The sequence below is a fragment of the Pithys albifrons genome, chromosome 3 (assembly GCF_047495875.1).
Source record: "Pithys albifrons albifrons isolate INPA30051 chromosome 3, PitAlb_v1, whole genome shotgun sequence".
NCBI classification, from domain to species: Eukaryota; Metazoa; Chordata; class Aves; order Passeriformes; family Thamnophilidae; genus Pithys; species Pithys albifrons.
The window spans coordinates 52,180,900-52,195,083 of record NC_092460.1 but is presented as its reverse complement, the minus strand read 5'-3'; the positions used below and the strand labels follow the sequence as shown (position 1 = coordinate 52,195,083).

At 42.9% G+C, this 14,184-nt stretch overlaps 1 protein-coding gene across 3 annotated transcripts in view; it reads right to left on the bottom strand.

The window, feature by feature from the left end:
- GRIN2B (glutamate ionotropic receptor NMDA type subunit 2B) overlaps positions 1-14,184 on the bottom strand; it is a 235,142-nt gene that overhangs the window by 29,273 nt on the left and 191,685 nt on the right. For all 3 annotated transcript variants that reach the window (XM_071551936.1, XM_071551935.1, XM_071551937.1), the window contains 2 exons: positions 3,972-4,132; positions 922-1,109 (listed from right to left, as the gene is read on the bottom strand). In XM_071551936.1, coding sequence (XP_071408037.1) covers positions 922-1,109; positions 3,972-4,132 — 349 coding nt within the window. The remainder of the gene's footprint in view (positions 1-921; positions 1,110-3,971; positions 4,133-14,184) is intronic.

Here is a 14,184-nt window from a genome sequence, read left to right as displayed (position 1 = left end):
GTGCCCTAACACAGTCTTTGAAGCTTTATGGAGAACTTACATCTTTTTCAGAAATAATACATACTAGGCTGTTTAGGAAACAGAACACCCTGTCTGACAGGTCAGTTTTCCAAAGTATATCCAAGTTATGTTCTTTCCATATTTATAATACTGTGTGTTATTTTTAGATTACAGGAAAAAAAAGGAATACTTATAAATAAAATAACCTGTGAATTCTATTTATTCAAAAAAGGACACAACAAGATGTAATTTAAAATGGAAATAGAAAGCCAGGAAAATATTTTCTGAGAAGGAATTCCTTATCACATGAATAATTTTTTTAATAATAGCAATTTCTCTGTAAATGAAGAGATGAACTAGGGAACTATAATGTTCCAATTTAAAACTCACTCCAAAATATGCCTCTGAGTCTCAAGTTCTTCCTTGTTTTTGTTACTTTTTGAGGGTTTGGAAATTCTAAGTCTTTCATCCAGAAATATTTATCCTTTAATTCTGTAAACTCTGCATGGATTGATCCTGTATAGAACTATACCATAAAGTATAAAACAACCATAGACAGTGTAATTAGTGGGTTCTGTCATGTCAAACCCCCAAAGGTAGTGAAATGTTCACAACAGAAATCTTATTTTTACAAGACATTCTTCACATAAGATATTATTTTTTCAAACACACATCTGAGCTTGTTCTATGAAAACCTTAGTACTTTTGAAATGGCTTTTGATGACATCACTACCCTGCACCAACAACATAAAAGAAGTGATATCCTCCCATTTTTGGTATGATGCCTCTAGAAAAACCTTGTTAATAATTTCATGTTTTCAACTAAAATCTGAAACACCAGAGCTAGAAACTTTCATTTCTTACACACAAAACTTAGTATTTCTTAGGAAAACTCCAACTTTCCTTTTTCTTGTCACTTACCATCTCCAAAAAGCTGTAGAATGGCAAGATCAACCTGGCGCTTCCAGCCTGAGTCCTTCTGGATGGCAATGCCATAGCCAGTGGAGGCAAACACTTTCCCACTTCCAATTGTCACCAGCTTGCAGCCTTCATCTCTACCAGCCATGTAGTTTAGCACTGCTGCATCATAAATGAAAGCATCCAACTTCCTGCACAGATGCAAGAAACAAGAGGGTATATATTACAGAAAACATAGAATCTGTATGAATTCAAAGGTGTTCTCAGGTAATTAAGGAAGAAATTAACCTATTTCAGATAGATTCCAATAGGTTACATAGAATCATAGAAAGCTTTGGCAAGGAAGAGACACTAAAGATAATTTAGTTCCAATCCCCACGACATGGGCAGGGACACCTCTCACTAGGCCAGGTTACTCCATCCAACCTGGCCTCAAACACTGACATGGAGGATGCCACTGATGTGGCTTCCACATCTTCGCCGCCTCACAGTAACATGCCTCACCACAATCACAGTGAGGATTTTTTTCCTAATACCTAATTTAAACCCACTCTCTTTCACTTTGAAACCATTCCCCCTTGTCCTGTCACTACATGCTCTTGTAAAACGTCTCTCTTCATTCTCAGTTCTCTCAGCCTTTCCTCATAGGAGAAATGCTCCATCCCTCTGATCATCTTGGCGGCCCCTCCTCTGGACTTGCTCCTAAAGGTCCATCTCCTTCCTGTGCTGCGGACCCCAGAGCTGGATGTAGCATTGCAGATGGGGTCTCACCAGAGCGGGGCAGAGAGGAAGAATGCCATCCCTTGACCTGCTGCCCACACTGGCTTTGATGCAGCCCAGTGTACAATTGGCTTTCTGGGCTGGAGTCCACATTGCTCATGGTCATGTCCAGCCTCTCATTCACCTGCACCCCTAAGTCCTTCTCTGCAGGGCTGCTCTTGATCCTTTCATTCTCAAGCCTGTACAGATGCCAGAGGTTGCCCCAACCTTGACGCACCACCTTGCACTTGGTTTTGTTGAACCTCATGAGATTCCTATGGACCCACTTCTTGAGCTTGTTTAGGTCCCTCTGGGTGGCAGCCCAGTCTTCAGGTGTGTCATCTTCACCAGAGTTAACTCAGTCTGAGCCTAGAACCTGTTTACAGGTGAAGCTGGATTATAAATGAGGATTGTCTATTTCTTTCTCACTTTTTGATAATCATAATTTCCGATTCAAAAGAAAATTTGTATTACAAGTATACTGCAAGATAAAAATAAATGAAGAGGAAGTCAAAGGGATCTATATCCCTATGAACAGTTTATATTTCTGTACTGCCTTTAATCTCAAAAGAATTTAAAATGTTTTACAAAATGTATCACTATTAGACAGTAAAGTAAGGAGTGAAGTAAGGAAAAATTATCTCCAATTCAAACTTCTGGCATGCCTTAGCTGAGCAAAATGTATCTTTTTCAAATCAAATGCAGTTGGGACATTATGTTTAACCCCTCAGTTACTGTGAAAAGCACTACTGGTTCTTTACCAATGTAAAGTGGCCACTATAGCAGCTTTATGGTTTGCCATGCCGAGTAGCTCTTTGCTAAAGAATGCTTAGCTGAAAACCACAACAAAAAATCTGTTTTAACACAGAGAAATCCCCATTATGGACTGTGCTGCATAGACAGCACAGCAGACTGTTGAGAGCCTTCCCTCACTGCAACAAATTGATTTGGATGTGGAGGGCAGTCTCCGGGGGCTGCATCTTCCACATACCCAAAGACAGCCAATGAGTAAATCCTCCCACTAGATCTGACATGAAACACATTCTGTTAAATGACCAAAGACCTTCTGCTTGCACATTCTCAACACACACTCTCTTTACAATCCACCTCCTGCACATATATTTCCAGTAGGGTGATTATCTCAGTTCAAGTGCTTATCTGTGAGGAAGTCTGTCCAAGGGTGGATATGAAGCCAGGATGACAACTACCACAAGTGATGAGCTTTATTTTGTCCATATATTTCCAGGAAAGAGCATATTTATTTCCTGGATGATGACTACCCTGGCAAATGTACCTTCCTAGGATGACATCCAATGATGGTACAACCATTTATAATTGGCTGTGTGCTTCTGAACCTGGCAAACAGGTTTAGTAATATTCCATCAATCTAGTAATTAAATTGGCTGAACATTTTCATTTGTGCTTTGGAATGAACTTTCTCATAAGAGTGCAACACGAGTGTAAGCAAAAATGTTTTTTTCACCAAGGCTGGACTCTGACAACCAAAATGGTCAGCTCTGGGAGGAGGTCTTTAACTATAAAGGACAAAGGCTTGCAAAATGTCATTTTGAGTTAGTTCCATTCCAAATTCACTGCTATTGAAATAGGATGAACTATTCAAGCATGCTTTTTGCTAATGATTTTTCCCATGTTTCCCAAATTACCTAAGGAAATGCTTACATTTTTTATACTTCCTCATTATTCAAATAACATTTTGTTTAGCCCTTGATACTAAAATATTCCAGAGTAGGCTACTTTCAAACTATTTACTTCAAATGTACCTTCCATTATACTATATTAGCTGGTGATACACTGGGGTGGGATTAGTCTGACAAGGATTGTTTCAGCTCCCTGATTACCATAATCTTTTATATACAGAAGGAGGGAAAACAAAGGAATTTCCAGATGACAATATAAATGCTCTGAAAAAAAGTGTTGTCCACAGAGATCTGTGAGCTTTTTCTGTGTATGCATAAAAGCCCATCAGCATGAAACATCTTGAGGGAGCAAGGTCTTTGGGACTAATACACATGTGGCTAACATACTCAAGAATACAGTCTTTTACAGCCTTAGAAACATAGCAAAACCAGAAACTCTTAAATAGATGTCAAGAGAAAAAACTGGCAAAAAGAACCACAGAGTTACTCTCCTGTGCTATGTATGCTCTTCCTATACTTTTAACCATGGAAAGATAACAGAGGCTCATTTTTCAAACTCCACAAAAAAAATCCCAGATAAGCATGCAAAGAAGTCAAGTTTCTGTGGTGAGTAAACACGTAAGAAGAAAGTCTTACCCAGTCTTCAGTGAGAACAGTGCATCATCCACCCCCCTCTGATTGAACTTCACCATGTAGCTGTGCATTTCAGGGTAGTTGTTGCGAATGTTCCTTTCTGTGCTGCCATTGGGAACTGTCCCAAAGCGGAAAGGGGGCGAGAAATCATTCGGTTTCTGGAACTGAAGAGACAGAAAAAGAATAGTTCTCACAATCTTTCAGATTGAAGCAGTCACCTGGTTAGGAGAACACACTCTCCTCAGGAAGTAGTTCTGATTTTATTTTACAATCATGTAGAAAACATTGTTGAGAAGTTATTATATTTCACTGTTTTCCACAAACGTCTGCTGTTAATGCCTAAGAACCAAGAAGCCAATGTGAGCAAGCTGTTCTTTTTGTCCACTCTGGATCAAGTGCATGAAATAGCCAGTGATCAAAGATTAAACAGAAGGTTAGGAAAGGAAAAAGGAAAGGCAAAATGTTACAGTGGTTTTGGAACACCATCAAGGAAAGATTTTCAATAAAGTCTACGTGCTTTTTATCCACAAACTGTAATTTAGTTCCTAAGAGGTATCTTTTTCAGCTCTGTGGATGCCTTTGCACTTCATGGATCTGACTGAAGTAGAAAAATAATTAATGAGTAGAGATGCCTCTCAGCACACCTCACACCCACTCCACCAAACGAATTATCAGCTTTCAAAGTTTTGGGCAAATGTCCCAAATGAAGTCACTTGTAACATTTGACACCCAGAACATTGCTGGCAGAATACTCCAAAGCTTTTGCTACTCACAAGAAATGCATTCATCACAACATTCCCCCATGGCTGCAAGGCTGTGAGATTTTATATGCCACTTGCTTAACTTAAGTCATAATCAATGCTCTCTGGGGCTTTATGAGCAGTAAATTTTAGTCTGTCAATTATCAAGACTCCTTAAAACCCCTAGAACCAGCAGACAGGAAGAAGCACAGAACTATAAGCCAGGAACTGAAAAAGCGATAAAAAGATGCAAAAATAGGTTAGATGGAAGGAAGCCTCCTCCTGTCTGGATATATCAGGCAGTAGCTTGCCCAGTGTTATTTCTTGACTCTCAGCTGTGACTGTATATTTGTATGATCCTGAGAAGCACACTAACAACATGCTAATAGTCAGACTAAACCTGATTAACAGCAAGAGCTCACCTGGTACATGAATATATGCAGTCATGTACTGCCACCTTCTACAGTGGAAATATAGCTGCAATCTACAGCTACAGCTTAAAACACATGCAGATGAGCTTTGTGCTTGAGTTTCCCCTAAAGCCATTTTGAAACTTGGTCAACTCAACTGAGGAGGCCAAAGTCCCTATAGCAGGGGATCTCATTCACAACATCTCAACCATGAGGACAACTAGGCACACTGTCTGTGTATAAGTGAACACACTGTTCTCCTGTTTTTGTGCACCAGTCAACTCATCTGGCTGTGCAAGGAATTATTTCTCCAGTTTGGATGGCAAGATGAATTAACTTGTATATCCACACTTGAGTATGTGTGAGAGAACACATGTCCTACTGCTTCAAGCCAACAGAAAACATCAGAGCTGTTTTTGGAACTCAGGTTGGTACATCACCAAAAAAACAGAGGTGTCACATAGCATAAAACATACAGTAAGGTGGCTCTTAGAACCTTGTCACACCCTCTAGGGATGAAGACAAACTCACAGTTATCAAAGACTGTAAGGAAAGCAAACTTTGATGGGAGAAAAATCACTCCAGCACACTAAAATTATTTTTTTACCAAGCTGATTAAAGCAGCAGCCTAGGGGACCCATCACAAGGGAGGAACTGCCCATACCAGACGCAAAGAAACACAGTCTCTCCCTTGACATACTAAACCAGGAGTTTGTGGACTGGGCAATTTGCTTTCCCAGAGGCTGCAGAATCCAGCCTTGAAGGCAAACAGGACATTGCCATTCCCACAGAGCCCTCCAACAGAGTAAAGTCAACAGGAACGCATCAGGCAGGCCCGACTAACATTGGTGTGACTGAGTTTTGGCGTGTCCTTTGAAGCAGCATCAGCAATGAGAGCCTCTCTCTGGTCCCAGAGAGTGTTAAGTGGCCTCATCCAATGTCCATTTTATACTCCTACCTTCCATTCCCAGTGAAACAATCTCTACTTTTGTCTGTTTCCATCACAGTGTCTATGAAGGATTATAGTCAGGCAGAGCTGTGATAACGGAAACAATCCCACCCCTGAACTATACTTTGACCTCTCTGTGTTTAAGGGCCGATTATATCAGCCAGAGGTGAAAGGCTCAATATTTAATTTTTAACCTCCTGGGCAATCAATAAATAAATGAAAACATTTATCTTGAAGGAAATTACTGTTTCTCTGACATTTAGAAAAGCACATTTCTAGAGAAGGAGGTCAGGTTGATGGGTTCTACAAATCCACATAATACTCACTGATCAATCCCCCCTGTTCATTCCTCAGTCAAAACAGATTTTCAAATGCAAATTATTCTACATACACCAACATGCACACACACTTTAAGCGTAGCCTGGTGGACAGCAAGACAGGAGACAGTATGAAAGGATCTATATGGGACCCACACCAGAGAACTTTAGCTTGAATGCCTGGAAGAAAGGAACACAGATCCCCAGCTAAGCTGGTTTGGTGTTTACAAAGCTGAAAGCAATTGATGTCCAGCTGACTCCACAGTCAATGGAGCCAGAGATAAGCAGATACTTCTCCATATCTGTGAAGTACTAGTGGTACATGCATACAGCTTTCTGTTAGGAAAATCATCATGTTTGTTGCTTGGCAGTAGGTGGGCACAGGTCAGTCCAAGGATGAAGGGATCTCCCAAGGGCTCTCCAGAGACAAAAACTGTTGCATTTTTCTGAACTAGCTGCTGCCCCACAATGCTCATACTGAATGAGCACGAAGACATGCAAACCTTTCAAGAAAATTCATGGGACAGTTGGGAAAGGAGTGTGTGGCAACAGGGTGGAGGAACATGTGGAGGAACTGTAGAAGATCCATAGGAGAAAAGTTAACTGACAGGTTGTCAAAGAGCACAGTAAGGACAGCCACCGGTTTGGTTTCTTCCATGGGCTGCAAGAGTGGGCCTGGATCATAAGTATCAGCCCCAGGGAAGCAGGGCTCTTTGGCAGACTGGTCTATAAAGAGTCTGAGACATGAGGCAGAAGTTGAGGTACAATGCAGGGGCCACTACATGGAGAAAGCCTGTACAGAGGTAATCTCAATACTGTAGTAAAAATTGACAAAGGAAATAATGACAGATATTGACAGAAAGGGTCAGAATGTAGATTAGTGAGAGAACTGCCCCATTATTTCATGTGTTTCTCCTGTCAGAGCCCTAAGTCACAACTACTCTACTCCATCTGCATAGAGGAGTCCTGTGAGGCTCTGGCAAAAAAACGTGGTAATAACAGGGGAAGGGAGAATGCACCAGTTGCTGAGCAAACCCAGCTGCACAGGGTCCACACTTGCAGCGCCCCCACCTCACACTGGCCTGTAGCAGGAGAGCTGTCCTGCTGCCCAACTCTACCTACCTTTAAAGGGTGACTGCCTGTGAGGGAACCTGCAGGGCTCAGCTACAGCCCTGAACCCAAAGAGCCCCAGGCAGAGGTGTACCCCATTTACATTCTCCCACTCATTTACCATGGGACCTTGTTTGCAAGATGCTCCCCTTGTACCCAACATGATGTGACACACTCACCCATGAAAGAAATCCCACTTGCTTTACATCAATTGTGGGCGAGGGGGATGCTAGAGATAGGGGTGGAAAGCAGAAACCAAGCACATTCGAAGGGCTGGACTAGATTTGGGACATAAAATACCTGTGTTCAGAGTCTAGCGGCTACCTGCCTCTTCAACCCTTCATTCCACAAATTGAAATCAAGAGGCATTAAGCACATAGCAGATCCCAGATTTGGAGAAGCAACCTCTCAGTCAGAGAGCAGAAATCTTCCTGCTCTAGAGACCAATAAACACACAGGCTGGGGGCTATTAGCACATTCGGGGAGAGAGCTCCTTTCCTGCTCACTTCCACATCTCGCCATGAGAGCTGTCGACAGCAGCAGTGAGAGTGGGTTTAAGTGACTTGCCTGGCAGAGCTGTTTCATTAGCAATTTGGAGCCATGCCGTGCAGAAAGCAGCATTGTTCTCAGATGTTTGAATATCAATCTGCATAATGAAACAGGTGACAGGAGCTCTTCCCATTCATGCAGCCGCAGTTGGAGGGGATTCAGAGATGAGGGGAAGGGGTTATGTCTAATTGGCCACAATTAATTTGATGAGAATGTTTTTTTCCATTATATTGTCTATTGCCAAATGGTTCCTACAGAAAAGCACATCTGCACTTATTTATCTGACTGATGTAGGCCCTGTTTACACTGTAAAGTGTTTCCCAATAGCATTGAAAGCAGTTTCCCAAATTCAGCAAGTTCTCATAACAAAAAGGCTCTTTTTATCAGTTGATCTACTATAACTCTGCTTTAAAAAAAATCCCCTGCTGGACTGCATTATGAGTTGGCAAAACTTGGTGCAAGTGTGTGTGTGTATATGTATTACTGCCTTAGCCTTATACAGCTTCTCTTGAAGGACTCTTTACACTTTGTGAGGAGAAGATCCCCAATTTTAAGTTTTCTACCACAGGAAGTTCTGCAGGTCTAACTCATCAAAATAAGGTCCACAGATGCAGCTTCTCTGCTAGCTGCAAGTTCAAAAAACTTAAGCCCATGTTAGATATTCCAGCTTCAGTTAATTTGCCCAAAAGGAAGTGCCAAACTGAGATGCCAAAGGAATTGCACCCTGGGAGCAGGTCTCTCATAGCCGCTGTATCAGAATTGCAAGCCACCTGGAGGTAGTTCAGATACTCCAGTACACCTAAACCACCTCTAGACACCTACACTGGCACAAATTAATCTACCGACTGGACAGCTTCTCCCACCAGAAGTACAGGGAGTCAACCACTGTGGCTAGCTGTAGTAGTTTTGGCTTTAGTCAGCATAGGTCCCCATTTAGGCCTCAGTTTTTAGCAGGCCTCAAAGGTTGTGACACAGATTAGAGGGGACAGGCATCATCTGACTTAAGCAGCCATAGAGGTATTTCATATCATCTGACATCATCAGGAAGTGTCGGGGAGTATAACAAGCAAGGTGGGAGGAGTCTCTGCTCTCTTCGGTCCATGCTTCTGACCAGGACGGTTCCCGCTCCCTGACTGCTGATATCAGGCCCTCCTGCCGGTCGGCACGTCTGCTTAGCCGGGGACGTGAGCACATTCCTGTTAATTCCTCTTTCCCTCTTGCTGGGAGGTTTCCTCTGGGGAGGGGGTTTGGTTGGTTTGGAGTTTCACCTGTTAGCTGGGGCGACCTCGGTGAGCCTGTTGTTGTTTCCTGTCACTATGTGCTATTTCATATTCTGTGTTAAGCTCTCCTCTTCTCTGTATAAATATAAAAACCTCACTGTGTTTAAAGCCTCGTTTCTGCTGTTTTCCCTCACTCTCCTGCTCTGGGAGTGGACTTTTTGACTGGGTACCAGGCAGTTGGCATTTTGCCAGCTCAAACTATAACACTAGCAAAGAGCTTTGAAGTGCCAAGGCATCAGTTACAACCTTCTGCTCAGACACCTATAAGCAGCACTCTGCTTTCTCTTTTGGCAGCTGCAAAACCAGCAGGCATCTGTTGTGGCACAGGCCACATACCTTTTTAAAAAAATTGCATTTATTAGTGAGCTGCAACATAAGATTTAGTAACATCAGGCTAGAAGAATTTCAGCATAACCTCTCTGCATTGCCTGAACATCCTTGATTGTCTTCTCTTGCTCTGGTCCAGCTGCATGTCACTGCAGTCAGTTTGAACCTTTCTTCATTGCCTCAGAATCTAGCCAGGCTATTTGTACAAGAGATTCATTCAGAACTTGGTAGAAATTAAAGAGTAGGCCACCTTTTCAGTGGTTTTCAGATCTAACTCTGAGGTAGCCCTATTGCCTACCCTTCAGTCTTGATAAACTACTCATGTCCATAGCAGAATGTCTTGTCTTAGCTGCCTTGCTTCTGTATGCTTTGTTTTAGCCAGGAAATTAACTTCTTCACAGCTAATGGATGACTCTTACAGAGAACAGGCTTGTCCTTTTCATACCCTCAGCACCACAAACAGCAAACATGGATTTGGCCCTGAGTCGATGTCTCTTCTGCCTCTCTCTCCCTCTCTCCCTCTTCAGTGAGTCTCTCCTGGACATCAGCATTCCTGATAGCTCTTCATTCAGCCTGCTGTGGAAGATGGCTGGTACTGGAGACTCCTGCATTCCCTGGACAATCTTCACCAGAGCAGAGCTTTACTATTGGAAAGTTCTTCAAGTGTTTGAACCAAAGATTCTCATCTGCAATACAACTACAATGTTTTTCTGTTATCTTCTCCAAGGACAGGGAAATCCAAATAGTTTCTTCTTCTCTGAAGGTGCATTTTATGTTTTTCAACACCACTGATCTGTTTCTTCTCCATGTTCTTTCACTGCAGCTAAAGAAGGCCAGTTTCCTCAGCCTTTCTTTGCAAGCTATATGATGTGGACCTGCAACCATTCTTAGTGCTGTCCTTTGTATCCTGTAGGTCGTTCCTTGACTTGCCTTTGGTTGGTGAACATGCTCTCCACCATACCAAGAACAATATGATCAAGACCCAAAGATGCTAAGAGAGCCTTACACTAAAAAAGCTTGCAGCAAGGCAATAAAAACAATGCTAGTGAGAGTTAATGCTCATTACTACTCTTCTCAGTCCCTTTCTATATTATATCATTTTCCCTCTGTCCTTCATCTGCATCTTGCAAATTCTTCAAAGCTGTAATTCTGTCCTGATCTGCATTCAGGGACTGACCAGTTTGTTTCTGGAATGTCAATCATCACTACCAATACCATCTTCAGGGCATTTACTGTACTCTTTTCTTTATGCAGCTGGATTGTGCACACAGACACACCTACAAACCCATGCCCCCATTACCTGCCTTGGTAGACGAAGCACTCTACAGAATCCCAGTATGGAACCTACAACCCATTGGTGGCATGGTGCTGTAGGGTACTTTTAAATTGACAGAATTGCATTCCATCTAGGATTGTGCCAGTCCAACAGCACAGGCAGAAAATCATACTGCAAACCTAAATCATAGCACTGGTACAAGGCTGCAAGGATAGCAGAGTAAAGAGACTGTGCTGCTCATTCGCTGTTACTAATTAATCTCTTGTACAGTTACTTCTCATGATTCATTCCTAAAGCATTCCACTCCCCTCTGCACAGTCACGTACTTTTCCCATTACAGATATTTTTATTTCCAAGGTAAAATCACAGCCATTTCTAAGTGACTACAAGTTTCCAGATCATCATTTACCATAGCTCTCATTTCCACCCTCCTGCATTCCCTCACAGTAACACCCTCTGCCTCCTCAGTAGTGGCTGGGACTCCTCACAGAACCTCCTAAAGGCACAAGAGCAGACAATTCCCAAATATCAGAAGTCAAACAGGCAATGCAGAAGGTCAGCTTGGCTAAGCAGGGATCTTTCAGAAATAAGGCAAAAAAGGAAGATGTATACCCAGTGGAAGGAAGCAAGGTCAGGTGATATGGGAAGAATACAGAGATTCTTCTTGCTGCTGTAGGGAGAAAATTCATGTGGCCAGAGCTTAACTGAAGTCAAAGCCATCCAGAAATATGGGACAATAATAAGTTTTTTCAAATACATTAATGGCAATAGGCAGTATAGAAATATCATTGGCCAGTTACAGGATGAGGATGGTCAACTCAAAAATAGGGATGGAGACAATGCTTTCTTTGCCTCTGTCTTTAATGCAAATGATGGACCAAGGAGCTGGAGGACCGTGACTGCAAAAATTATCAGCTCCCAGCTGACCTTGAAAGGTGTATGGGACTTTGCTGCTCCAGCTGAATCCCTACAAACCTATGGGGCCTGATGGGATTCATACCAGAATACTCAAAGAGCTGTCATTGCAAAACCTCTCTTGATGATTTTTGACTGGTCCTGGGAATCCAGAAAGGTCCCAGCTCACTGGAAGCTGATGAATGTTGTCCCAGTTTTCAAGAAGGGCAAGAAGCAGTACCCCGGAAATGACAGGCCTGCCAGTCTCACTTCAGTGCCTGGTAAAGTTACAGAAAAGATTATTCTCAGAGGTATTGAAAAACATCTGAAAGACAATGCAGTCATTGGTCACAACCAGCACGGCTTCATGAGAGGAAAGTCCTGCTTATCCAACCTGATTTCCTTTTATGACAAGGTAACTCAGCTAGTTTATCAAGGGAAGCCAGTTGATGTAACCTTTTTGGATTTCAGCAAAGCTTTTGATACTGTCTCCATAAAGGTCCTTCCAGACAAAATGTCCAGCACACAGCTGGACAAACACATCCCTTGGTGGGTGACCACATGAATTGGCTCATGGGTTGAGCACAGAGGGTAATAGTGGATGAGGTAACATCAGACTGGTGACCTGTCGCTAGTGGGGTTCCACAGGGCTCCATCTTAGGCCATGTACTCTTCACCATCTTCCTAAATGACTGGGATACCGGACTGGAAGGGACACTAAGCAAGTTTGCTGATGACACAAAACTGGGAGGAGCTGTTGACTCCCTCGAAGGCAGGGAGGCCCTGCAGAGAGACCTGAACAAATCAGAGGACTGGGCAATCACCAGCCATATGAAGTTCAACAAGGGAAAACGCCGGATTCTGCATCTGGGATGGCTCAACTCTGGATGTATGGACAGACTAGGAAATGAGATCTGGAAAGCAGTGCCATGGGAAGGGACCTGGGGGACCTGGTCGATGGCAAGTTGAATATGAGTCAGCAGTATCTTGGCAGCCAGGAGGGCCAACCATGGGGGGCATCGGGCACAGCATCGCCAGCCAGTCAAGGGAGGGGATTGTCCCGCTCTGCTCTGCACTGGGTCGGCCTCACCTTGAACATTGTGTGCAGTTTTGAGTGCCACAATCTAAGAAAGATGTTAAGGAATTAGAGAACATCCAAAGGCGGGCAACAAAAATGGTGAAAGGCCTTGAAGGGAAGCTGCATAAGGAGCAGCTGAAGTCACTTGGTCTGTTCAGCCTGGAGAAGAGAAGACTGAGGGGAGACATCACTGCAGTCTACACATTTCTTATAAGAGCAAGAGGAGGGGTAGACACTGATTTCTTCTCTGTTGTGACCTGGGACAGAATCCAAGGGAATGGCCTGAAGTTGTATCAGGGAAGGTTTAGATTAGATATTACAAAAAGGTTCTTCACCCAGAGGGCTGCAACAGGCTCCCCAAGGAAGTGGTCACAGCACCAAGCCTGCAAGATTTCAAGAAGTATTTAGACAATACTCTAGGGCATGTGGTGTGACCCTTGGGCATGGTCCCGTGCATGGCTAAAAGTTGGACCTGATCCTTATGGGTCCCTTCCAACTTTGCATATTCTGTGATTCTGTTCTGTGATTCTGAGAATCCAGTTGCCTCATCAACTCTTTCTGATTGTGGGCCCAGTTGCAGAAATCAACCCTAAGATTACAGAGTCAAAACCCCAGTTTCCTGTCTTTCACAGTAAAACAATACATGTTTTGATTTATAAAGAAAAAAAAGAAAAATTACAAAAAAGAAAGAGAAAGAACTGCACCAGATCCAATACGTTAGTTTTGGGAGGGCATAAAATTAACTTGTGTTCCCTCAGACTTTGACTTTGTGGTTTATCTTATTATTCAATACTCAAACTCTCTGTCTTGCTTTGCATAGTGCTTTCACCCATGAATTATTCTAGATAAGTTCAAGAAAGGAGTTATCAGTTAGTGCAGCTGACTGCAGCAAAGTTGGCAAGCAATTAGATTAAAGTCACTCTAAAAGGAAGATGTAGTGTGGGGCAGACCCATAAACAAGGAAGAAAAATATCTGTGAATATCTGGTGGTGAAATAGGGACACATGTGGGTCAGGGAAGGGAACAGAGCAACCTAGTGGCAGTGCAGAGGTGAGGGAGAGCAGGTGAAAGCAAAAGAAAGGAGTTCCAATATAGCAACTTTAAAAATAGTTGTCCTTGTAAAATAACTGAGATGAAAGCAGAGATCCAACTGGGGGAAGAAGCCTCCATCATATGCAGTTATTGCCAGAGCAATGCACACAGTAGCACTGTGCAGCCTCTTTGCAAGCTGGATTACTATGTAAAGATCTGTTCTGTGCTGCTTCTGCAAAGGACAGAAGACTGAA